We start from the raw sequence: 27,937 nt of genomic DNA, 5'->3' as shown, positions 1-27,937 counted from the left end.
TAGCTTGCTTTGTTGTTGTATTTACAGACTATCATTTCCCATCCTTAGAGCATCATAAAATGTGCCCATATTTTACAGATAGTCATTGAGCTGAGATTTTGCACTATTGTCCCGGGTTGAGCATTTCTTACCATTTTGCACATCCAGGACGTGGTGCTTGTCCAGCATCCAGCCTCCCATGTTGGCAGCATCCACCTCGTAGCCCTGCAGCACCGCCGTTCGCTTTTCCCAGTGCACCACGTCCAGACACGACTCGTACTCATAGCCCACCGACACTGAAGAAAAAGGGGCGCCAGTCAGTGAATTTGCAGATGTCATGCATCCCACACGCTGACTTTTGGTATTTTTATGCACTCCTTCCACAGTGGTGTGAACGGGTCCAAATACTTTGTCACTGTACACGTGGAGTCTTTTTATTAAGTGTCTGTACCTTTCCTTATGTATGGACTGGAGTGTGAGTACTTTTATCCCCTTCCCCTTATTTGCCTCCTTTATCATAGAAATGCAGGAATAACTCACCAATACCCATGAATTATTTAAAGAATGCCATGCAGGCTATGCAATTGCAGTGGTAAATTATGAGTTTTACACCATGGACGCTATATGTTGTGATCATAATGTTGCAAAAATGCAACTACAAGCTGCAATGTTGTGACATAAAAGCAAGCCGCCGCAGAATGTCAGCATTCTGCTGAATAGACTCAATGTTGCAAAAACTAGAATAAGGGAAAACTGTGTGTGTGTCACACACCAACGTTCACAAATCCATCATGGGAGATCATAACAATTCCCAGTACTATAATGCAAATAAGTGGTGGAAGTGTCCTAATCTGGGTTTGTCCAGGCATTAGTGGGACTGTCTGCTTAATGGACAGCAGTTGTGTACAACGTATGGTGTCCAAAGCACTAACTCACATTCACCAATCATTTTTTCATTTCCATTTTAGTTTGAAAAACGTATATTGGACTTCTTTTTTAAAATGATATGGCCATAGTCTTCAGAATACCAAAAATAACCTTTTTTCAGTTCTTGTTACATTAAAGTACTTTTCTCTCGTTAAACGGTGCCTGAAGCATCATCAAAGACTCCAGTCATCCCAACCACAGACTGTTTACTGTCCTTCCTTCCAGGAAGCGATACCGGACTCTTCGGGTCATGACGAGTAGACTGAGGAACAGCTTTTTCCCCTATGCCGTCATCACCCTGAACTCCGCAGCACAACACCCCTGTCATCCCCCTGAACTCTTATCATTTTGAACCCTGCAGCACAATAACCCCACCACAATGACACCTGTATTACCTGCATATACTGTCCATATCTGCATATAATTCTATATAATCCATTTATTTATTCATCACTCTTACTCCGCCTGTACATATCTGTTCATATCTGGTTATACTGTCACTAAATATATTTTATAACCCCATTTATAATTAGCATTCTAGTACCGCCTGCAAATATTTGTTCTACTGCACCTTATTGTAAATACTTAGCCAGTCATATCCCGCATAGTATAACTCACCTCATATTTACCTGATTGCACTATACCTACTGCTCAGTATTCTTTTTACTCTGCACTTTACTGCATTTTGCACTTCTGGTTGGATGTCAAAGTTATTTTCGCTGTACTGTCCTTGTGCTGTACAGTGACAATAAATTTGAATCTAAATCTAAAAGACTATTTGTGAAATTAACAAATCAACTACTGCCTTTTTCTCGGAAAATCTATTTCTTTCTTGCAAGGAAATATATAATTTTTTATACAAATCTGTTTCTTCAACCCTCCACCACTCCCCAAATAATGATTGCGTTTTGGATAAGATTTTTTTTTTCCACCAAAAAATGACATTGACATTTTTGTTAAAGAATTTAAATTATAATAATAATTTTGAATTGTTTATTCCTCAAAAATACAAATATCATTGCTTTTCTTAATTCTTAATCTCTAAAACCGTACATTGTTTTTCAGATAATAGAAGTTCTTCTTGTTTCCTAAAAAAGAAAAATACTTCATGCAGTTTAAATAAAAATTTATTCGCTCATATTTATTGCCTTAAAAAACAACAACTCTGCATTGGCCTCACAGTAGAGGTAGAGAACAGTGGTTCATATTGATGGTAAACAGACACCTGCTGTTTTGAATTGCGAGGAAAAATGCCTAACATGTCTCTTTTAACTGCTGCTCAACTGAATTAATTCTTAGGACGCATATAATTTATTTAGTGACGAGCTACTGAGCAAGAGCCCTTCACGCTGGTGTGATTCAATCATAAAGTCATTTATATGAGTTTTGAGTTGAGGGCTCTCTCTCTCTCTCTCTCTCTCTCTCTCTCTCTCTCTCTCTCTCTCTCTCTCTCTCTCTCTCTCTCTCTCTCTCTCTCTCTCTCTCTCTCTCTCTCTCTCTCTCTCTCTCTCTCTCTCTCTCTCTCTCTCTCTCTCTCTCTTTCTCACACACACACACACACACACACACACACACACACACACACACACATACACACATTCGTATATATCAACACTATGCGAGTAAAAAGATGAGACAGCGAGCAGGTTGATTCAAGGCTTTGACACCACCTACTAAATCTTTTTGGAGTGTGATAACAAAAGCAGGAAAAAAATAATAAAACAAAAATAGAGCAGATCAATCAACAAACTCACCAACAGCCTCTGCCAGACCGTAGACCTTCTGACTGTAGGCATCCGTCTTATCCCAGATGAAGGTGTAGGACAAGTCAGGGAAGGCCGGGAAGGACTTCTGCATTTGGCGGCCCATCACAGCCACCATCAGGTGCACCTTCATCAGGCCGAAGGGCAGCCGGTCTTGCGTCAGCAAAACTTTAAGGATGGGCTTGTAGCCGGACGCCCGCGAGCTCAAGTAGACCAGGTTAAGGTCACTTCCTGGGATGCCCACTTGCTCGTGGAGGACCTGCAGAGACAATTGGCAGCACGTCAACCTGTTATAGTGGACTTAAAAAAGTCTACATGGTCCTGTGAAAGGCTTAAAAATGACACCCTGTTTAATCATCTGACAACTTTTAATGGGCTGCAAAGATTCTTAACATCAACATCCAAGAGGCTGCATTGTTTTCTGTAAAATGCAGGTTGCAACCTACATGTGACAGAAATCTTTATTTTTCACATTTTTAAAATGACCTTATTAAAGGTAAAATACATCAATTGGGTCTGTCCAATGAAAAATATGCATTAGCAAATTTTGTTTGCTTTCATCCAAAAATCTACAAAACTGATTTGCTCAAGATTACTTGAACCTGACAATGAGGTCGCCATCTTGAATGGTCACATAATTCCAAACACATGATTGAGGTAACTTTAAGCAGCTATGCCGATGGGCCCTATAGTGTGGCGAGAAGAGCGCCATTGGTTATCGGGAACCATCCGCAACCGAGGCTGATGACGTAACGCCAATGGCGCCTTGTGTGTGCTGGGATTTAGAAAGGCAAAATATCAACATGAGCCAATGAAAGGGATGACCAGCATATTTGATGGATTTTGGTCCGACAAACATCAAATCTGATTTTAATTTATGTAAAAAGAATTGTGAGATTTTGTGAAAACTTTTTCTCCTCTCACAAAAACCTTTTGGTGCAACCTGCCATGGAAAATGTTTTGATTACTTAGATGACAAATTGATAACTGTCTAATAAAAGGCATCCATTGTCACCTTTTATTTATTCACAACATGCCACATCAAACTGACATATTTGTAACATTATGTAACATTTCTTGCTGTCATACATGTGACAACAAGCTCATTATAAAAATACTATGTTTGTTGTGGCATACCTGCAACAAATTCTGGGATAAATGAGGTATATGTACAAAGAAAGCTTTCTGTCTAACATGAAAATGCAGCAAACTCTGATAAATTTCTTCACCTGTGTCTCGGGGATTACAGGGCTGTCCTCAGGTGATGTCTTGTATAAGGTGGAAAGTGGCGTGGCCAAGACCAGTGGCTCGGGCCGGCTCAGACCTGTCAGGTAGCAGCCAGGGATTTCGTTGTTTTCCTCGCGCCGCATCACTACCGTGTCCATCACGTGGAAGACGTTCCAAGGAATCCACACGGTGCGGCGTACAGCTGGGAATGGTGCTCGTTCATATGTCAGGGTCAGTGATGCACCGCCGTTGGCCAGCAGGTCAAACCTGGAAGACATTAGTGGGCGCTTCATTACAGATGATGGTCAGGTCAATTCCCGATGAAGATCAGGATTCGTGATAAGTTTAAGTTTCACTGATGTACGTGAAATTGGGTGAGGGTGTGTCATAATAGGAGACAAGTAAAAGTCTTGGTGACTGAGGCAGAAAATTGTAGAGGAAGCCATCCATTTTGATTTAAGGTGACCATTTTATGTAAATTCCAGTCTTGTAGTTGGACAACTTCCTTTTTGGGAATTCTTTCAATCGGAGGCAGATCCTTGATAGAATGTAGAAAGATGGGCAATGTTACATTGTAAAGCTATCATTTCTCTTCTAATGCAGGCGGACGTTAAAATTTGGCTATCATTGCAATGATCCCCTTCCAAAAAAAAATCACATCCCAATACTAGTTGTATCAAGTATCCCGGCTGAAAGAGGAAAAGTCCCTGCACATATTTTTCACCCTCTACGCCCCACTCATGCTTCACCACTGTTTGATGGATAGAATGGGGAGGGAGTAGTTGAGGATTAGCACAACTCTTCAGATATTCTGCCCTGTGAGTCATCTGTCAAGGAGTGTGATAAATGCTTGTGGATGATCACACTTGGTCAACCAACAGAGCCGTCCTTACAAAGAGTATGGTCTGTGTTTGTGTGTGTTCATGTTTGTATCCTTACAGCTGTGCAATGCCTGAATCCAATGCCAACCCCCATCTCAGTCTTGCCCCAAGAGGAAAAGCAATGGCGAAAGTGAAGCTGTTTTAGGTCAGCTACACAGCTTGGCACTTGGCATATGTGTGCATCTGATGTCATGCAATGTCACCACCCACACGAACACACACACACACGGGCACGCGCTCGATCACACAGATGCTTCATTCACCCCGGGGAAGTGGTATATATACACATGCACACGCACACACAGTCAAGAGAAGCACTTCAAAGTCCTTCATTTCCAAACCAGTAACTTTTCCTCCGAGTAACGCTGAGCTAATTAAAGCCAGAAAACTCTCGAGACTAAAGACTTCAAATAGTGAAAAAAGTGTTTCTTTTCTCACCATCATGCCTGGTCGAACATGAGTAATGAATTGGATTCAGGGAATGATAAGACCATGTGAAGCATGGTCTGAGGGGATAGAGTGGTTCAAATCAGAACATTATAACTTTTTGTTTGGTGTGTGTGTAGCATTTTTTTGATTGGTTTTAATTTAGTGGGCTTGTACATGCTATGGACAAAAGTGTTCGCTCAAATTCCGGCCCTGTAGGAAGAGAAAATTAAAGAGATGTTTGAAAAGAGCAGCTTCCGACCTTGTCAAGTAAGACTTCCCACTAGATTCATCCCAAGAAGGTTAGTCATTTTGGATCATGCTTGGGGCACATGGAACAGAAAAGGGCCATTTTAAACACATGCCTGGAAGCGTACAATTGTTCAAAATGTCTTAACAAATTGGATAATTAAGATTCGAGGGCAACTTGATGTTGACCCAATTTGGGTTGATCAGTGAAACTGTTCTCCGAGGCTATTTTTTTAATTTTATTTCCAAGAAACCGCAAAAGACTAATCTAACTTTAAAGCCATGCTCTATCTGCGTCTATATTAGGTGGTGTGAACAAAAAAAGCTTGGCAATTAGCATTACGCATCTTTCAAAACCTGCTTCTGATTGGGGCTTGTGACAAGTTGGGTGCCCTAAAATTTGCCTAAAACGGTTGCTTAAAACAAAAATGGTCAACTTCCCATTCACTTTTGGGCGTGGATCATTGGCATTTTTTTCATGTTGTTTGCTAATGTAGCCATGATCACCCAGTTTCATGTTTAGGGTGGCCATGGAATTCGCCCAAATCGGCTCCAGCAGGAAGCAGACATCCTAGAGCAAGGATGGGCAACCGATGGCCTGCATGTGGCCCCTGACTTCATTCAGAGTGATTCTTTGATTGTGATGTAGAAGAGGCACCAATTTTGCCAATCATAACACTGGGTGAGACAACCGATAACAGAAGGTGCAATGTTTTTTTTAAATTGAATAGGAAGAAACTGAAGCAGTCATTTGGGACAAATTCCAGATTTAAATCATACTCAAGAATTGACTGATAATCCACCAAAATGACCCCCGAATGTGAACAGGTATCCAGAATTGTGAAGCTTCTTTGCAGCAGTTGTCAAATGCATGTGAAGCATGTCATCAAACAATTAGTTCTAGAACCCACCATAAACAATGGAGCGCAAATGCCTGTTCACTACTATTCACAGCTTACATTTTGTGGGAAATGTACCCAATGAGGCGGCCAGAGAGCGCTTAGGAAGGTACGTTTGCGCTGTCATTATGCGACAACAACAACGGTGGAAGGTCAGAGCATAACGCAACATGTTTAACGACATTGCGGGTAGATTGATTGTAGCCTCACTGAAGCAATGCATTTTAAACAGGCCTCTCCAACAACACGCTCGCCACTGTCGTGACATTTGCATCAGCAATTGTTGGCTCTGCGCTCTCCATTTGTTGTTATTTTTGCGATGTGCGCCAGGAATACTCCATATTATTCCACCCTCGGCAGCCGCCGAGTAAAAACATAAGCACAAGGCGAAAGGTCGCCAATGTAGCACTGCCGCATGATTATGCTTACATGCCGTCCTGTCGGGTGACTGTGTAGCCGTAGTCAGGGTAGTGCGGGAATGACACATTGACTCCGATTAGTGGCGTTCCGTCTCCGGTGAGGACTTGACCACGGATGACTGACACCAGACTGTGTGAGAAAAAAAGAACACACACACACAATTGGCAAACAGAAGCAGCCTTTGTGTCAAGTGACGGAACAGACACAAATGGACAATTATCGTATTTTCCGGACTACAAGTCACAGTTTTTTTCATGGTTTGTCCGGGGGTGCAACTTATACTCAGGAGCAACTTATGTTAACAAATTATTATATCATTTCACATGTTATTTTCACACTAAACCGCAAGAGGGCACTCTAGGCCTGTGGAATAATTGTAACTGCAACTGACGATGAGTCTGATGTAAGCTTCTCCCTCCGGAGTTAGCGGAGTTGTTTAAGAGTGACACAGAGGATGAAGATTTCATTGGATTTCATGATTTGGAGTTATACGAATGGTTTGATAAACTTGTTAGCATGTTATTAATGCTATAGTTATCGGAATAACTCTTAATATGTTACGTCATGCACGTTCTCTGTTCGTTGTTTATGTGTCATGTAACGTTAGCATATCGAGTTATTCAGCCTGTTGTTGGCTCTATTCTCTTTTTATCTTAAATTGCCGTTCATGTTTGATTTAAAAATAAGACTTAAACATATGAAACATGATATTTTGCATTAAAAAAGATCTGACTATTTGAAGTATTTCGACTTTGTCCCATACACGTAGGGAATTTTTACATCCACTGATAATACAACCTTATTCTAATACAATTACTGCTGTTTCTCATTAAAACCATTTTCAAATTTCAACTTCATTCTTCCTCATATGAAAACGTGTGCTATTTTACACTTTATTCTATCAAAAATTATGGAAGTTATGTTCGTACATTGTTTTCTATGATTGTTCCTATAAGATCTTCTATGAAGGCTCATTTGATATGTGAAGGATGTGGAGTTCTTTTTTAACATTTTAGCAGGTTGTTTAACAAAAAGCAGCATGACTCACTAAATGGCTGATTGGCCCTTCAGGCAAGCTGATTGACTTTGGGTCTACACTGTATTACACTTTTACTAGCCCAAAAATGAATTTTTTAAAGTATTCAGGCACTTTGCTACTTTACCGCATAAACTTGACAGACGCTGGAATAGAAATCTATCAAAGGCAAGGGCGGTGCCTTCAGGTGAACTTCCGCATGACTTAACCTTGCTGCTGTATTTTCATTTTTAACTCATGTTTCCGCTGCGTTTAATTTATTCCCCGCCTCTCAAGCGTGGAGAGGAATCGGAAACAAGCTGCCTCCGACAAGCTGCAGGAGAAGGAGGGAAAGACATGCGATCCTGATGTCATTATGTAGCAGAGGCAGGCTTGATCAACAGCAGCGTTAACGCGGCATCCTTTATCTGGTCAAGCTCAAGCAATGAGGCCACTTAAGAGCATGGCGCTGCTGCTTTCCAAGGATTTCTATTTGTCTTAGGACGCCAGATTAATGATACAAGTACAAATAAAAGCTGGCGATAGCTGCTGATGTTCTAAAATGAACGTGTTGTTAGATGTTCTTGTGTTTAATTGTCAACCACAGCCTCTTTCTTTAATTTGTTGATTCACTTTACTTTTTCTACTGTATGCATTTGATTGTGATTTTATTTTTGTTGTTTTGCTTGTAGTATTTTATTATTTTTATTGTTTATTCATCGTGTATTTTGAATTTATACCCACATTATCTTCTCATACGTATTCATAAATCATTATAGATACACTGTATGCAATAGTAAAATCTTGCTGTTGATGGATAGACAGAAAGACAGACGGATGGACAGACAGGTAGATAGTTAGATAAGTATAGGATGAGGACATCTGCATGTCACCATGGTCTAAAAAAACAATAAAAAAACAACAACAAAGTTGAGGAGTTATTACATCAGCTTCACGTCTCTTTTGACGAGGCTGTGTCTAAGGACTGTTGCTCTTTGGATGGTTTGGCGAGTCTCAGTGAGCAGAGGGGTGGGGCGGTCCGTGAATAGCTAAAATTCACTTTTAATTGATCCCCAAAATTCTTTAAAAAAATATCTACAATTCACGGACGGCAGATTGCAGGTATCTATGGGTCCACTGTGTTTTAGTCCATTAACTTGCTGCTTTAGCAATTAACTCTCATACACCTTTAAAATGCTGGTTTACAAAGAACTAAACTTAAAACTTACCCAAGCAACTTCCTGGTTGTTTGACACAAAACAACCCGTTTTTGTGTACAAAACAAGCCCCTCCCCCTTATTTTTTTTAAATTGACCCAACTTCCTTGGTTGGTCCAATCTTTAACCTAGCAGTTTTAAGGGTGTATAGGCTAAAGTATAATCAAAACACAGTTACAGGCTCATAGACTTGCTGCTTGACTGTGTCAGTGCAACTATTTAATGTTTGTAAGGTAATTGGCAAAACTAGCTACAATAGCTAATTCTAGAGCATGTTTGTTTTGAGGTGGACAGAAGGAAGAAAAACATGACTTCCTGCTGTGCTCAAGGAATATTCCCTGCAACGCTTTAAGTAATCCTTATGTAAATAGCTCGCGTTACTAGAAATATACATAGAAGCAGGCAATAACCCATACTCTGGGATGGCGGGTAATCCTTATCAGCATTGTCTTCAGCTTACTGTCATGTTAGTGTCTAGCAGTGGCATTAACGTTCACGCTCAAAATATTCATTAGATTCTCTTTTTGCTTTCCCGCGGCTAAAAGAAACATCTACCATGTTAGAAGTTGAGCTTACAGTAAATTAAATGTCACTGTATCACACCACTGGAATGCTGCATTTATTTATTAATACCTTCTTTCAGCCTTCTGGCTTTAGAATTTAGCTTCGAGCAATTGAGCAAACTGGTTTACTGGTGTACTATCATCTTATTAGCATTGTTGTATGTTACCCTGTGCTTAGCCTTTCGCTCTCGTAAAATATGATGGAACTCAAACAAAATAACAGACTTGTGGTTAACGGGACATATTAGCCTTCTGGCTTCATTGGGAAAACTGATTTTATATGGCGACACTGTAATAATATCTTGTTAGCTTTGTCAATCAGTGTTAGCCTGTAATTAGGATTCAGCTCTTGTGTAAACCATTGTGAAATGTGTAGATGAAAAAATATTTTTTGCCTACTCTTTTCTTGTCAGAATTGTCACATGAGCATTTTAGCCTGTCATTAGCATTTTGTTCAACACTTTTGGTAGACTATAAACAAGTGAAAATATTAACCACCTAAAATAGTTAAAACAGTCTGCCACTGAAAACAAGTAACATCTTGTGAGCTATCTGGTAAGTTTATACAGAACGTTAACATTCTGGCTTTGGGCATGTTCGGAAAATAACTCCATGCACTAATTGGAGTGTGACCATTCTGGAATTCAGGATGTTGCTTGATTTTGCCGTTCGGAAATTCAGAGTGCACCACAAATGGAGTGCGCGCCCTCAGCGCTCCAACTGGGGACATGTTTCACCAATCCATCCGGATGGAATATAACACAGTGTGTTTGGAAATTAAGGAGAGCAGAGTGCATTTTGCCTCTCTGAAGAGGCCCACTCGCAGAGTAGTGCACGGGTGATACTGTGAATTTCCAAACACGCCCTTTGGCATTCAGCTTTAAGCAGTGGGCAAACCTATGTCTACTACACTAGGACAAAACATACATATATAATGCCTACACTGGCATTGGTGTATGCGTTATGTGCAATTTTCAGACAGTTGATTTGTGTCTGGTTGTGGGTTGTATTCTGCATTATAGCGCATTTGTATAGCGCATTTGTAAAAATGATTTATGAAAAGACACATGCAACACTTTTATACTGTCCTGCTTCAGTGGAGAAGATTGGATGGAAGGGCTGGCTGGAATGATGGATGGAAGGATGGATGGATGGATGGATGGATGGACGAATGGATAAAAAGACAGACTGATATATAAATGGATGGACGGACGAACGGAGGGACGGATGGATGAATGGAAAGGATGGATGCCATTTTAAGCACACTTATCTACAAGCCTGATGACTTCAATCAATTGTGATGTGATTGTAGAAACACTACTTACCTGCTGTTGAAGGGGTTCACCCCTATTACCACATGACTTCCGCTGGGCCCAATCAGGAATGAAACACGTTCATAGAAGCTCCTGAAGGTGGGCTGGCTGGCCATGTTCTGGCCCTGCGTGGCTGTGGCAGTAGCCGGGTCCAGTGAGCCTTTGCAATACATCTGACCCTGGCAGGAGATTTGAGAACAGCAGTCTGGGTCCATACAGTCCACCAGGCCATCTGGGAAAGCAGGACGGAGGAAACATGAGTCTTGATGTCGTGGTTGTGCATCAGTCACTACAGAGGTGTCAATGTCACCACATTAGTTACTGCAATTGACACAGCTATTCAAATGTTGCTTTGCACTATCAGTCACTTTAGTCAACAACTATTAGAGTTTTCTTCGAAAAATGCATCAATGTCAAATTGTATCTCCATCCCTACAGCTGTTTGAAAGTAGTGATATTCCGACCCATGACTCTTGATGTCAAAGTGGTGGATCAGTCAAACATTTTTTTCTGTCTGTCACGACAGAGAAAAGTTCTTTTCAAAAGAGGTTTTGTTCGATCAGTGATCACATGGAAAGTTATCCAAAACGTGTCTGCTTCTAGCAGTGACAACTATATGAAGGTGGTAATTTTTTTATAAAGGTGAATCTCATTATGAAATGAAATCAGCCATTCCAGGCGGCAGCTCTAGCCGAAAGCAGCTTTCCTTTTTTGGCAAGTTTGGATTTGGAAGCTATGTGTCAATCACCACAGTAAACAGCGGAAAGTTTTTTCCAACTATCAGTCACTACAGTGACCAGCTGTTCAAAACTTGTTTTCTTTAATCAGTGACTACAGTGGACAGGTATAATCAAAAGTTGTTTTGCTCTACACCCAAGAGTCTGGATGTGAAAGTTGCACATCAATCACAACAGCAGACAGTCGTTTGAAGAGTGTCTTTTTCGATTACTCATGACAGCGGACCGCTAAGTCCATATAGAGGCCATCTGGGAAAGCGGAATAGCATCTCCGTTACACGTCAAGCCCCAGTGGTCCAGTGACCTCACACACGGACCAGGCTTTATTAAAATGACAGCGTGAACTGAATTATTTAATCTGGTGTGACCTCCAAACTTGTTGATGAGATGTGTGCAGAGTACTGAGTTCATGTCAATGAGGCTTTTCTTCATTCCAGTTGCTCAAATCTTTTTTTTTCCTATTGTTGGCATTCATTTATCTTACTGTTATTATTTGACAGTTTTTACAGTTTTTGAATTGATTCAAACTTGTTTTTGGTGTTTTTGATTATTTTCCTCACGCATTTTAATTTTCTTCCGTGTTTTTTGTTTTACTTGTTTTTGTGACTGTTTTATGGTGATTTTTACTTCAAACGTTTTATATATATACTTTTTAGAATAGAATAATGCCTAAGTTGCTGATAGTGTAGGGGTAAACTCGCCTGACCTGTGTGCAGGCAGCGTGGGATCAACTCCCGCTCAGTGACAGTGTGCAAATGGGTGTGACTGATTGTTTGTCTCTGTGTGCCCTGTGACTGGCTGGCAACCAGTTCAGAGTGTAGCCTGCCTTTCACCCGATGTCAGCTGGGATAGGCTCCAGCACCCCCTGCAACTCTGAACAGGATAAGCGGTGTTGAAAATGGATGAATAATGCCCTCAAATTCTAATCTGTCACTGCTACAAAGTAGTGATTTCCGTGATGGAAAAAATAGTGTGCTAGGCAGTGTACTGTTATCCGATCAAAGAGTCTCATAGGCCCCCTTTTTGGCTATTACCGCGATTGAAGTTGGAAGTTGTTGACACTGGAGCAAGAGTCAAGTTAACCATCACAAAACAGGTTTTCCTACCTCCCTCGTTGTCCTTGCCATCTGAGCAAAGTGTCTCAGTAGCAACATCACATCCCAGGCCGCGCCATCCCGACTGGCAAATGCAGTGCCAGACGTTCTGATCAAGTACGCAACGCCCGTTGTTGTTGCACAGGCCTGGGCAGCCGTCTGTCAACACATCATGTAGCAATGTCATGCACCAGCATAAGAACGAGAAATGGGTGGGAAAGGGGGGTTAGAGAACAGACAGTGGGCAGAGGAACGAACACAGAGTGCAGAACACATCTGACAGGACTCAGGAATGTGTGAGAAGGTCTGTCGATTCACATGAGCGCGTTGCTGTGATAAAAGTGTCTCAGTGACTCTTAATTAGAGCAGGACCAGCACCCGTGTTGGAGGTTTCTGAAGGTCTATAAAGGTGGTACTGTTGATCCTGGAATGAGGTTCCCATGGGTCAAGTTACACTCTACAGCACATCCACAGCCTAACACTGCCCACTCTAATGAGATCCAATACAAGAGCTGGCGCAAATAAAAACTAATAATGCTGAAATTTTGATTGGGAGGAAAAACATAATTTCAGACTGTCCCCAAGGACAACACCCAAATGTATTAGATGAAATAGTTTTGATTAGTTAGTTAGTTAGTTAGTTAGTTAGTTAGTTAGTTAGTTAGATCAACAAGATGGATACATTAGATAGACAGGCAGACAGACGGACGGACGGACAGCAGACAGACAGACAGACAGACAGACAGACAGACAGACAGACAGACAGACAGACAGACAGACAGACAGACAGACAGACAGACAGACAGACAGACAGACAGACAGACAGACAGATAGATAGATAGATAGATAGATAGATAGATAGATAGATAGATAGATAGATAGATAGATAGATAGATAGATAGATAGATAGATAGATAGATAGATAGATAGATAGATAGATAGATAGATAGATAGATAGATAGATAGATAGATAGATAGATAGATAGATAGATATTAGATACTTTATTTTAACCGATGTTTACAAAAATGAAGGCAGCATTTTTGAGACAGCTCTTCTATTGTATCCTATACATTTGTGCAGATGAACTGCACAGGAATATTTTTTTCCCTTGACGTTTCTACAAATCCTGGAAGCGATGGCCTCCATTTTGGACTGAACGCTCATGTGAAGTAACAGCCACAGTGACGGGGGACAAGGAAGCCTTTAATGTCAAATAAGAATCATAATAAAGGCAAAAGGGAAGAGGGAAGTGTCGGCATCCTGAGCGTCTACATGTACAGAGAAGGACATAGCACTGGCCTCCACAAGGCCCAAACAAACCACAGCAGCTCCACTGGGTGAGACAAGGAAGGGGGGACAAGGGGACCGTGGAGTCTACTGGTTGAAGACGGACAGGGAATGACGGGACATATCAGAAGGAAAAAGTGGGTGGGGGAGACATCATGGTCAACTCTGACATAGAACAGGTGTATCAACGTCGTGCTAGGGGGGAGACAAAGAGCAGAGGGGGGTGGGAGGTGATCGTTTGTGACAATCCCCCTGGGGAGGGTTCAGTTTACCTTTATATCCTATCTTGACTGCTCCTATTACACAACCCAGGAGAGGGAAACATTTAGGGAAAAAGGGAACAGAAGTGACTTAGCTAAGCCGACAAAAAAAGAAAAAAAACATTTTCTTGACAATAGATGGAACGCATGTATAAAATTAACACGCACCGACGCTCAAATTATTGGTGGAGCCAGAAGGCTGATGCTAACCGTAAGCATTGAGGAATAGTGAGTACGTGTGAGGCAAAAGAAAAAGACCCAGAATAGTCAACAAAAATCAGGGTTGAGCCAATGGGAGACAAGTGTAAGGGTAACAGGGATAGGTGTAGGAGGTTTGGGTAATGATAGGGATTGTATTTGGGATGAGGATTAAAGGGATCTGAGGTCGGGATTAAAGAATTGGGGCTAGGGGTTTGTGCCCTGTGATTTGCTGGCGACCAGTTCAAGGAAGCAGTGTCGGGACAAGATGTGATCAGCCTGCTATTTTGCATCAGGGTCCTTTGTTATTTGAGCGCCTACTGATACGCTTTATAATGAAAATTATAATAAATGTAATTATAATGAAATTATTAAAAATATATATATAATGCACATTACTGCTACTGCAACATAATCTAATTAAATTCAGGATCATAAGCGAGCAACAGCTATTTGGGGACTGCATTGAGGTGAACTTTTGACTTTTTCAAAGTTCTCCATCTTTTTTACTGTAGCCTACAACACTACCCAAAAAAACCTTCACTCATAAATCATTCCACCACCATCCATGCGGCGCAGGTGTGCCATGGTAGCACATACTGAATAAATGGGTTCGTCTACTATGTGTTGTGGTTTGCTGTGTGCAATATCAAAAGCCCTTTATGTGGATTGTACAGAAGATGAATAGATGGGTTAAGGTTAGTGTTACAGTTGAGGGCAAGGCAGATTCAAGGAAGGTTTTGGGGTTAGAATTAGGGTTGGAGGTAGGTTGAGACAGAGTTTCAAGGACGAAGGTAGTTTCTACAATGAAGTGTCTTGTTTTCATATTTAAGGCCACACTTTTAGAAAATGTTAAGACTAGGGATTTTAAAGTGGCGGGATGGCGAGTGGTCAGCACATCTGCCTCACAGCTCTGAGATTGGGGATTCAAATCCAAGGTGTCCATGTTCTCCCTGTGCTAACGTGGGATTCCTCTGGGCGCTCGAGTTACCTTCCACATTTTAAGTGGTGAGTTGGTGTGAGTTATGTTTGTCTACACTGTGCAGAATTATTAGGCAAATTGTATTTTTGAGGATTAATTTTGTTTTTCGAAAATTTTAGTGATGTTGGTCAAACAAAAAAACTCAAACTTGAATCTTTAAGAGAGTAAAAGTGAGAATCTGACTATCTTGGGAAATTTTCTGTGTGCACAATTATCAGGCAATTATTAGTGTGCACAATTATTATGCAACGAAAGTATGTTCCCATTTCACTTGTTTATTTTCATTTTAAAGTGAGAATAATGAACAAACAACTCAAAATGAACAAATTAACATTTAAAAAAAAATTTGACAAATGTAACCATCCTTCTTTTTAATAACAGTAATAAGACTTCCATCCATGAAGCCTGTCAGCTTGTTGATCTGTTCACGATTGACCTTTTGTGCAGCAACAACCACAGCCTCACAGACGTTGTTCACAGAGGTGTACTGTTTTCCTTTAGCGTAAATCTCCGTTTAGGAAGGGCCCACAAGTTCTCAATTGAATTTAGATAAGGTGAAGAAGGGGGCCACGTCATTGTTCTAATATCTTTTAGGCCTTTACCAGTGAGCTGTCAAATTTAACTTCCTACTTTTACTTAATACTTTGTTTGATGCATGTGATGGAATATTTTCCTGCATAAAAATCATGGTCTTCTTGAAAGATGCAAACATCTTACTGTACTTCAGCTTGAGGAGTCTTCTAAAAACTGACAGTTGGTTAATTTGAACTCATTTTTGTTTTAATTTTAGAGTTAATTTTAAGTCCACGAAAAAGTCAAACCAGCTCATCTTAAATAATACCAGCCCATACCAGTAGCCCGCCTCCACCTTGCTGGCATCTGATTTATAGTGGAGCTCTGTAGTCCTTATTAATCTTGCCATGAATCCAGCTGGTTCGTCTTGAGTCACTCTCACATCAGTCCATAAGATCTTTGGAAAATGTGTCTACTGATATTTCATGATCCGGTCTTGACACACCTGGTTTATCTTAGCAATTTCAAGAGTGCTGCATCCTTCTGAAATACTTTTTTTTCCAATTTTTGACTTTTCAAAGTAATTTAAATCTCTTTTTTGCCATATTTTGCCCAAGGAAAACAAGCTGCCTAATTATGCACACTGTGAAATAGTGTGTTGATCTGCTGAGGCCCCACCATCCCTCGTAACACAAATACACATCACTTGATATGCTAGTAAGCATTCAAGCTTATACAGCATGGAGTTGGAAAATATGCATAAAAATGATCATACGGTCACAATACACACTTGCGTAATAATATAGTCATATGTCATGGAGTCAGAAAATATGCATAAAAATGATCGTACGGTCAAGATACGCACTTGTGTAATAATTCTGCACATAGTGTATATGTGCCCTGCAATTGCTTTACAGTCTACAGTGACACCCACTCTTTGCTCAACAGTCAACTGGGGTAGCTTCTAGCACATTTGTGACCCTAATGAGGACAAGCCATGATGAAAATGGGTTGTTTTTTAAGCAGGTTTGTGTTAGATGAAAGGTTAGGTTTAAGAGTAAGGCTTGGGTTGGTGCTTAAGGTTTTGTGCTAGTTTGGGCATTACAATTTCAGGGATAGGATTAAGGGTTAGGTTTGGGTTAGGGTTAAAAAGTGGGCTCGGGGCTTGAGGGTAATGGTGAGGACTGCTGCTCCAAAGCAAATCAATTTAAAGCATACTTGAACTCCCATATATACATCTGAGATCTGAAATCAATACCTTTTCTGGAAAAAGAAAATAATCCCAATATTGGTGGAGCCAGAAAGCCAATGTAAAACATGAGTGGCAGGAGATATTCAATATGTTAGCCGCAAAATAAAGGTGGATCGTAACAATTTGAATGATGAGATTACTCTCAAGCAAAAAGTGTGTTGTTTTGAGTTGTTTTTCTTTTACCTGACACTCTGGAATCCAGGGCTTTACATGGATGCCAAGAGGAGATCAGAGGAAGACAAAGAGAAAGGAAGATAGGAACACAGAAAGACAATTATTGTAAGACCATGTCCACATGAGCAAGTAGATTCTTTACAATTTAAACCAATTTAAAGTTTTTTAAAAAAAATGCATACAGGCCAATTGTAGACCATTTTCTACATTTGTATAAACAAGTTTTGTGATACTAAAATGATTCAAATATAAAAAAACTAAATCCCGTTGTTCCTCATGGAAATATATTTGCAGGTTGTTAAGTGAATGGCGAACAGGTGACACTTTAATCCTCCTACATTTACAAAAAGTCTGTTTATAATGAACATTTATCTCACACAGCCCCGAGAGGATGTGGGTAATATGCAAAAAATTTAAATGTCAAAAAAGCCTATTTTTGATAATTTTATAGAGCTCATATATAGCCACACTAAGGAAGCTCTGCTTGAGAAACCCGGAAAATCTGCACCAATATTTGATGATTTTAAATCATGTGAGTTGATTTGGAGTTATAATGGGGAAAACAAAAAGAAAATCATCTCTCCATTTGTGCATACCCAACAAAGATTATACCCTGGTAGATTATTTTCATTTTAATACAAAGACATTTGTGAAGTTGGCAAGATGGTAACCTAAAGGTAACCCCCCTCCAAGAAAGAGGCTAAAAGTTAATAAAAAATACACATGTTCATGTGGACATAGCCAAAATTGGAGTTAGGCAACAGGACAAGACAGAGATAAACAAATTTAAAAGCACACGAAAAGATCCTCACATGGAAAACCCGTCATCATTTTCTCTCTTTTTTTTATTGGGTGCAAGTTCAGTGTTGGACAAAAATGTGAGCTGTTAATTAAAGCGGCAAGTGATTATGAAGAAGAATCCCAGATGCCGGCCATTAGCCGCCATACGAATCAGTGCCTAAATGACTCAGTTTAAAAACGCTTGCTAAAATATTCATTATGAACATTCTCCGTCTGCTTTGATTTGGCACTAATGGGCTAGGCACAAAGGAAAACACAGTTTCTCTTGATATTTGAACCTCTTTGTTTGCCTTGTCGCCTTCAAGCACCAGTGGGCTCAAAGCAGATCCATGCAGAGCCATTAAGTAGAATACCCGAGTCGCTTCTTCCGACACCAACCCAGCTTTGACAGTGGCTGTGAGTCAAAAACACCTAACTGCAGTCAAAGGGCTTATATAACAGGATCACTGTTCTGTAGCCACAGAATAGCCAAGGAAGTCATCCATGCAAGCTCTGTCCATGCAAAATGAGATTAAAAGACACTTTATGGACAAATAAAGTCTTGAGAAAAGTGGGTGTCAATTGAAACAGGAGTGCAGGGAACATTTAAGGAAGGCAAATTGAAGACTTAAAGGCTATTTCAATTCAATTTAAGACCTCTTGTCTATTGAATACAAGCACTAATGCACGACGAGCTCCTCTGTTGCTTGGATCATTTTAGTTAGACCTGTTTTATTGTTGAATTAAGCGAAGTAAAGAAAGGACATTTACTTCTTTTTCTAAGCAAAGAGAGGCTCTGAGATCAAGTGGGAACCAAACAAACAAAAGGGTTAGCGTTAAGGTGTGAGGTGGTTAGCTGGTTCAGGCTAGGTGAGGTTAAGGTAAGGGATAAGATATGTTATGTGTAAATAATAATGTTCAGGGGTTAATTTAATGATTTACAGATCTGTGGGAGTAAGGTTAGGAATAAGGATTCAGATTAGAGTACTTGCACTTCACTAAAATCAACAAACTGCAGGGCTGAGAAGTCATCATTTTAGTGAACAGTTGGCATTTTCTCATGTAAAATCGACTATTCATGTTATGAAACATACTCTTGATCCGTGGGTGCTAGTCACTGTCTAATCACCAGTCACTGACACCTGAAAACCCTTCAATAAGGTTAAGGTTTTTACGTTTTAACCTATGCTAAAATGTACGAGTACAGTAACTAAACACAATTTTCTCCTGAATTAAAACTGAAAGGGGAAGTGAAGCCTATAGGTGTGCCATAGTTTTGCTGAGAGCATTAAGGCATTGGGAATTGGAGCCACTCCACCTGCAGTGAAGGAGGCTTGCCGGATTGTAAATAACAGAACTAATTGCCGGAAGCCTGAAGTAGCTGGATTTGTTGTTACCCAGGTGATGCCTGGGAACATGGACCAAGAGCTGCAAGTGGCCTCTCGGCAATATGGAGCTTGACGCTACATGTGAGGTTCAACCGGTAGACTACAGGTCAACAGTAGGAAGTGGCATCTCCGATGTCATTATCCTCATTAATGGCAACTGAAGTGCTGCTTTTGCATGGAAAATGATATTCCAAAGAGGCCTTGACTCGCCGTCTGCCCTTGAGTCACTAATTCCAGAGTTCCACTTCACCAGAGGTAAAAGGTGGTTGTTAGAAATTATTAGCCCCTCAAGGTGAGACAATGAAAACCTTTTGGCATGGTTTCCTTTCACTGACAGAGTAATAATAATTGAAAACATACTAATTCAGAACCATTTTACAAAGGTTCTTTACAGGGATTTGCACAAAAAGGAAACAAACCTTAACTACTGTGTGTTGTATATCTTTATGGGTAGAAATATGAAAGGGTCAAACTATTAGAAACAGCCCTCTCTACAAGGCTTCAACGCATTGTCACGTCATCGAAACTCTTCGGAAGTGCTGACAAGATGCTGTACACAATATTGTAACATGCTGGGTAGTCCAGATGTTTTTTTACAACACTGAACCCACTGACATTCACGCTTCAATGGTGATCCACAATCTGTGGCCTTCTGTCAGGTGTCTGCATGTGAGTGTAATATGTGTGTGCATGCATGCGTGCGTGATTGTGTGCGCACGCGTGCATGTGTGTGCGCTTTTTGTAGGCTGTGTTGAGACGTCTTGCTCACCGATGGTGCAGTGCTCGCCTGTCCAGCCCTGGTGGCAGTCACATTTGCCCTCGCGACACACCCCGTGATCGATGCAGCGCGGGTGACAGTCCCTCTGCTCGCACTCTGTGCCTGCCCAGCCCTCCTCACAGTGACACATACCACCCAGGCATGAACCATGAGGGCCACAGTCGACCACACACACTTCTGAAAGCAAAATGTCAACAACAACAAAAATGTAAGAAACATCACATTCTCAATTATTTTTCCAAACGTCAATGAAACCTAATCACACTTCTGTCTCTAATGTTATGGGATTTTTTTTTCAACACTTCAACCCACAGTAAATATTCAAGACATATTTAAAAGAAGGCAATGCACCTTTATTTGGATACCAGCATTTGTACATACTAAGGCGTATTCATGGTTTACAGAGTAAAAGACATTCAAAACAAGATTGAATTAGTTGATGAAAGTGAAGATACACGTTAGAGAAACACTTAATATTTCAAAACACGATTTTAAAAAAAAGGTAAATGGTGAAATATTATGACTATATTCAAATGAACTCAGATTGCGAGCACTTTAAATTGCCCGTAGGTGTGAGAGTGAATGGTTGTTCGTCTCCATGTGCCCTGCAATTGGATGGCGATCAATTCAGGGTGTCCCCGCCTACTGCGCGATGTCTGCTGAGATAGGCCCTAGCACACCTGCAACCCTTGTGATGACAAAACTGTTAAGAAAATGGATGGATATTGCTAGTGTACAAAAGAGCTGTCAGTTATTCCAATGTGATTATTTGGTAACATTATTTCACAAAGTTTCAGACTTCTCTCGTAACTATTTAAAACAACATCCAGTGAGCTCAATTCTATTCAATTCGCACCAATTTACACTGCCAAAGACATGGTGCCCAGTGCCCACTACATATGCCCCCCCAAAAAATGATTGATTCACATGCTGAAACCTTTGACAGGAGGTATGTGTTCCCAAGTGGTAAATATTTTGTCAAGGTTCCTGTGCTTCACCAATACAAGGGTACATGAGAAAATAGCAAGAGAAAGCTAGAGATGCTGTCCACACAGAGGGCCGTCACATTTACAGTATGCATATAATCATATAGAAACTTTCCATGCGAACAGAAAAGGATAACTTGCGCAGATGTAGCTGCTACAAAACACGTTTACACACAAAATAACTAACCTGCTTTAAAGTCTTTATTAAAACAGGACAAGATAATAGAAATTCTTAAGATCTGAGATGTGACTTGTTCTTTTATTGTACAAAAGCGCTTTGGGTTTTGAGATATGACAGTCTAAATAGCAGGATGTTACTTGGTGATCCGGTGATTAATGTCGCCAGGGCACATGGCAAGCTCATTTATAGTCATAATCATGCAGTTAATAACACAGTGGTTTTGGAAGAAGCTTCTCTCAGTAAGATTATATACTAGACAGGGATAACTAATGTTTAAAATACTATGGTATTCCCTTGGATTCTCCTCCCTACATCTAAACTTTTAGTAAGATGTTCAGTGAGGGTGCATTCAAACATTTTACTTCCATGTCAGAAATGTAAACAAACCTTAACTACATTATTTCACTAACTTGCTGGAAACGTTGCAAATGTAAACTTGCTTTACCTTGTTTTTTAACTCACTTGTTTGAAACGTAAACAAAACTTAGTCACTTCATAATGACTTGTTGGGAATGTAAATGATACAGACATGTCCCTCACTAGGATAACAGATTGGGCAGGTGTGCCTAATGGTTTCTACTGAAATGAAGTACTCCAACATCTCATATCCCTGCCCATCCTTTAAAATGCATCTAATTTCATTCAGTGAAGGCATATTCAAACAGCAGCAGTGTACTTTGAACTTAGCGCTGTGGGACTTCAATTGTTTCATAGGATGGCATTCCTATGATATTTCTCCCTTTGTTTTCCTCAGGGTGTACCCTACCTACTTCTCAAAGTCAGCTGGAATAGGCTCCCCGTGAGGGTAAGTGGTTAAGATAATGGATGGATGGAAGTTAGATCTGTTAGACTTAGACAGACTCAACTTTATTCATCCCTTGAGATTGCTCTCAAGACATTCTGGTACCAGTATCTCACACAGAAATAGTAAATAAAGTGTTGATCTACACATAAATAACAATAAGAAGAAATAGTAAATGTCACATAATAAAGTATTAAAGGTAACTACACTTGGGTATGCCAATCATGTGAGGTCTCCTTTTGTCCCCATTCCTACCAGCTCCTTCCCCCAATTGAGGAGTTATAGAGTTTGATGGCATGAGTTCAGCAGTCTGTTGGTCTGACATTTGGGGAGGAGCAGTCTCCCATAGAACAGCGACGGTGATAGTGTGCAGTGGGTGGCTGGCATTGTTCATAATGTCCCATAGTTTGTTCAGTGCCCTCAACTCTGCCATCGCCCCCAGAGAGCCCAGCTTCTTGCCGACAGAGCCGGCTCGCCCGACCAGTTTCTCTAGTCTGGAAGTATCCTTCTTGAATGTGTTGCTACACCAGCACACCATGGTGTCGAAGCGGACACTAGCAACCACAGACTGGTAAAACATCTCCAACAGCTTGTCGCAGATGTTGAACGACCACGGCCTCCTCAGGAAGTACTACATCATGCTCTGCATCTTCTTGTGCTGGTGTGTGCTGACCAGTCCAGTTTCCCATCAAGCTACACCCCAAGATATTTGTACGCGTCCACAGCCTCCACCTCAGCTCAGAACTGGCCTAACGTTGAGCTCCAGATGGTTGCTTTAATTAACTCGGGATATGAATCATACAATTTTGAGATAGCTTTAAGGACCATTTTGCATTATTGCTTAAACATGCCAAAATGTAGTATGTCCAAATATCTATTTTAAGACATGCAACATGCTCAATAAAAGAAATCTACCAAATGTTGTGGGCATGTTGATCAAGGTGAAAATTTACATTTGGTAAGGGTTATGGGGTGTAGTGAGTCTCAAATATCACCTTTCTATAGTAAAAAGCATCAATAAGATACACAGGTAGTTTGTCATTTTGCTTTGAAGGTGCTGTTTTAGGGTCATTTGTGCCACTTTCAAGTTAACATCTCAGACAGACTTTGTCTGATTGATACCAAATTATAACTATTTATACCAGACACACAGGTGACGGTAAATTGTGAAAAGTTTTCGTTTTTGCCCTTGGGTTTGGGAAGAGTATTGAAGCAACTTTTTAAAAATTCAGTTGGTTATTTACTTCTTAGAAGTCGGAAAGGAACCAAAGTGCTGTGACTCACACTGCCTGGTTCAGTGACGTTTGGTGCACAACAGCAAAAACCTATATCGTAGCAATTGTGTTGGCTTCATGGAATTTATTTTTTTTAGATTTATTCTTGCAAGGCATGTGGGATAAACAGTGTAAGAAGCAGGTTCCCATACATCGTCTGGACTTTGACAAAAGTGAAGCGGGCCTCTTTGAGTTGGCGTTATCTGGCCGAGGCGATACATCAGAGCGTGGCGTGCCGAGGCTAACGCTAAGCGAGAAGCGAGGATAAACAGTGTGACAATCAGCGTGAAATCTAGAGTGTGTTCTTGCAATCTGAAGTAGCTCCAGGAAATGTACGCAAGCTTGCAAAAACTTCACACTTTAACTTACAAACTGTGTTTTCACGATTCCACATGTGCATTTTGTTCATACAAATCCACCTACACAACTTGACTCTCTGTGTTAGACGAAAGAGAGTTCAACATTAAAAATATATCAAAATGCATAATTAGTGCTTACTTGATTCTTTTCAATATAGTGCAATTGTATACGGAGAAATTGAGTAGAGCGGCACCTTGACTTAACATGAGTGATAGTCACGTTATCAGTGGGGACTGTCCCATCAAACAAGCATGGGCTTTATCTTCACATCGTTGTAGGGAGGCAGCTCAAAAGGAGTGTGTTGAATCTACCTATTCATATCTATGGCTGCTGTTTGTTAAAGTGAGTTGCCACAAGTTGGTACTTGTACATATCTCTCGAACATGCAACTTTTGGTAAATTATACAGTTGCTTTTTTCAAGGTCCTATTTTTGGAATCTAATTGTAACAAGGTTACAAAAAAGTGGACTAACGTTGTGACTTGAATGACCACCTTTCTGCTGCGCTTCATCTGATTCAATGCTTTTTACACTTCTTTATCTCATATTGTTTCGTATTACATTATATCTTAAATGTTGCCCAATGGGTATACATCGCAGCCTAATCATTGTGAAAGGTGGATCCTCACGGTTTCTCATTTCCCCCCAATGCCATTAATATTTTTTTATTGTAGGTATCTGTTTCGTCCATACATCCATTTTCTGAACCGCTGTTCCTCAGGAAGTTTGCTGGCGTACTGGAGCTTGTCCCAGCTGACCTCAGGCAGTCGGCGGGGGACACCCTGAACTGATTGCCAGCCAATCGCAGGGCACTGTTTTGTCCATGTCAGACTTCTTCAATTGAGAGATGTTCACCATTAAGCCCATCTCCCTGAGCACACACTGTAGAATATTAAAAGCACCTCTTGGGGACAGTCATCGAACTGGCAAAAGGTTCCTGCTTTGCAAAGAAATCATGTAATCAATTTTTCATTAGCGGCAAAGTGTTTATCTGCTTTGAACATGCCGCGGCTGCATGGAGGTTTGGGGCAATCGATCACAGCCGCCGCGTTTGTTAATTAAAGTTTATTTAATTGAAGGAAGAACCGCAGCATTAATTGTCCAGAATGTGGAAATTCCCTACCAAGCCTGCCAGGTTAACAGACTCCCTGATTTTTGGACCCAGGTGAGCTGCTATTGACAATTTTGAGATCATGTCTCAGAGAAGACATGAGACAGACTCAGAGAATGACATGAAGGGGAAATGAGACTTTGTTGTGTTATCTCTCTTTTTTGGGGGGGTGCCAAACAATCTATGTGCTGTGTAAAGAAAAAACGCAAAGGCAATATGTCCATTTGTTATACGTAACAGTGTTATCGTGTAATATTGAATTTCTTTTGGTGCCATGGTGACAATGAATCCTCATCTTCTTGTAGCACATAACACTAATGGAGTAATACACAACAGCACACCAGACAGAAAATACAAGAAAAAATAACCCCCCACAAAAAACAAAAAAGGAAAATAAAAATACAATACACTTTACAGAGACAACCATTAAAGGGGCCCTGGGAAGAAATTCTCCTTTTGTTGTGATTTTTATCATAAATATGCATTCCCCCAACCTGACTCAGTTCCCAAAGTTGTGAGAAAAATGACCCTTGTTTTTCTTGCATATTACTGTTTGTATCAACATAGCTCAAACAGCACTGTCAAATGGGCTGTTTTAGCAAATCCCTTTTTTTACGTCACAAACTCCAAAATGCTGCGTGTTGTAAAGTGAGTCGAGTTGACCTTTTATCGCTTGCACTTCAAGGCAAAACATCAGTCGGACGACGGTCCGTAGTTTGAAAAAATCATGAGTCGATTCATTTGTTTCATAATGCAATGCTCCTTTCACTGCCTTATGATTGTACAATAGAAATAAAAATAACAACTCAAAAATAATCTTCAAGAAGAAAGTCCACATAAATCAGTCTGACATAACAGATGCAATGCTCTGGCCTCTGCACTAATACATTGTCCTCTTGTGGTCAAAAGGAAATCCCGATGACAAATTAAGAGTCTCAAATGGGAAACAATGCTTCTTTTTAAGAAAAAAAATTAACATTACTTTTTTCAGGGAGAGTAAGGCTGTGAATAAATCTGTGTCTCATATTTTCTAATAAGATACCTGTGCGACACCTTGAGAAAGAACATATGTTGGGGCCCGCAAGATTAATGCATGGTGTCAACACCACGTTGTTAACATATGTCGGCCCTTTTATAGCAAGCAGCGCGCGCGACAAGTGTCAAAACTTTGACTCCGACGCAGACCGTAATGAAGCTTCATCATGTTTTTTTTCCCCCTGTAATTTAATCAAGGCTGCAAAAACAAGGCGCGTTATCAGGAATTCATAAAGCCAGGACCTGCTCACATTCATCAACTTCCAGACTTTCAGTCAGCAGGACATTGCAAATGAATAACTTTAGGTTTACGAAATGAGTCAGAACGGCAGGAGAAATAACTTGATTTAGCCGTCTTTTCTGCTCAAAGACTTTCATGTCTGACTGAGTGGGGGAAATAGATTATTCCCTTGTGGATGATTTATTATAACTGATTAAAATGTAAGAAGTGAGGAATGAAAACAAAATGCTTACCGGCCACTTTCTGTTCTGAATAATTACAACACGGGAACTGTTGGATTACCAAATATCAATAATTTTCCCACAAAAACCATGCAACGTTGAAAGCATCGAACGTAACGAGACAACAACAATATGGTCACAATTGGTCATGCGCATGAAAGCAAGCCACAAAGCATTGAAGTGTCATATAATTACTGGAATGCAATCAATGAAGTGAAATCCTAATTTAAAAAAAAAAATAGAAAGCAGTCTATAGGATGCTGGGTCAAAAAAAAAAAAAAAATGTAACGAATGGAATGCAACTGTTCCTCCGACCAGTTATGAATGAACAGCCAATATGCACTATACAACTAAACACAACACATGAAAATCCACAGATACAAAATTGTGTGCCACATATTGTCAAATGCATGTAAATATGTGATTATGTGATCATTATTTTCGTTACTTATCCATGATACAATAGAAATGAACAGGAATGAATCGAAATAACACAGTCAGAACTGAGTCAATGACATACTCATTCAGGCAATGGCACATTCATGCAGCATGTACTCAATAAAATGTCTCTTATCACCAATTATTAATGCTAACTTCCACAGAAGAAATAAACTGAACAACTACGTATAAATAATTCACAGTGTCAAAAAGAAAAATATGAATGTGATTGTTACTCTCAGTTATTTGTGACAACAGCCATCTTAATAAAAATGAATGGCAATAATGAACAGAATGACTAAATATAATCCACAGTCCAAAAATAGTTCATGGCACACTCAATCACAATATGCATTCATAAAATTAATGTGACCATTCCTCTAACCTATCATCCATGATAATCACAATTTTGTACAATAGAGATGAATAAATCTACAATAAACCAATACGCTCAAAAGGGTCCACAGCATGCTGTTTTTGTGAGTGTCGTTTTTTTTTTCTTTTTTTGTTTGTTTTGAAGCGGCTATTTTACGCTAATTTCTAAGGCGGAGCTGTATTGTTTATAGTGGGCGTAACATTTCCGTCGCATAACCATTAAGCATATCAAAGTAGCACATACCTTTTACAATGGTTTACCCAAAAATTTATGAAGAGACGGTTTAATCATGATTAAGCCTGTTTATTAAGGCAAACATATTTGTGGTTGTTTTTTTGAGCACATCAAAGGAAACACACACAAACTAAGCTAATATGTTGCCAGTTAATTTGAGTGTAGAGGGTTGAGAGGAAAATTACAGAAGCAGTACAAATATATTGGGATGTAATTAGCTGCCCTTTGATGCTAAAAAGCAAAGAGAGGAAAATACACTTCCCCAAAAATATTTTGAAAACAAAAACATTATTTTATTTTTGATGTATCAGTCGCGAGAAAATCTAATCTTATTGGTTTTTCAGTAATTCCCCAGT

General features: G+C 40.1%; 1 protein-coding gene across 1 annotated transcript in view; it reads right to left on the bottom strand.

The window, feature by feature from the left end:
* Positions 1-27,937, bottom strand: part of LOC147061083 (teneurin-3) — a 168,275-nt gene that overhangs the window by 36,378 nt on the left and 103,960 nt on the right. The window contains exons 11-19 of the mRNA XM_085905468.1: positions 20,315-20,500; positions 17,387-17,407; positions 14,271-14,294; positions 12,723-12,869; positions 10,892-11,111; positions 6,781-6,900; positions 3,899-4,163; positions 2,661-2,928; positions 132-275 (exon numbers count right to left, since the gene is read on the bottom strand). Coding sequence (XP_085761594.1) covers positions 132-275; positions 2,661-2,928; positions 3,899-4,163; positions 6,781-6,900; positions 10,892-11,111; positions 12,723-12,869; positions 14,271-14,294; positions 17,387-17,407; positions 20,315-20,500 — 1,395 coding nt within the window. The remainder of the gene's footprint in view (positions 1-131; positions 276-2,660; positions 2,929-3,898; positions 4,164-6,780; positions 6,901-10,891; positions 11,112-12,722; positions 12,870-14,270; positions 14,295-17,386; positions 17,408-20,314; positions 20,501-27,937) is intronic.

This window comes from Syngnathus leptorhynchus, chromosome 2 (genome assembly GCF_054491065.1).
Source record: "Syngnathus leptorhynchus isolate UIUO chromosome 2, UIUO_Slep, whole genome shotgun sequence".
In the NCBI taxonomy this organism is placed as follows: Eukaryota; Metazoa; Chordata; class Actinopteri; order Syngnathiformes; family Syngnathidae; genus Syngnathus; species Syngnathus leptorhynchus.
Note: the sequence above shows the minus strand (reverse complement) of the source record. Positions and strands in the feature narration are given on the sequence as shown.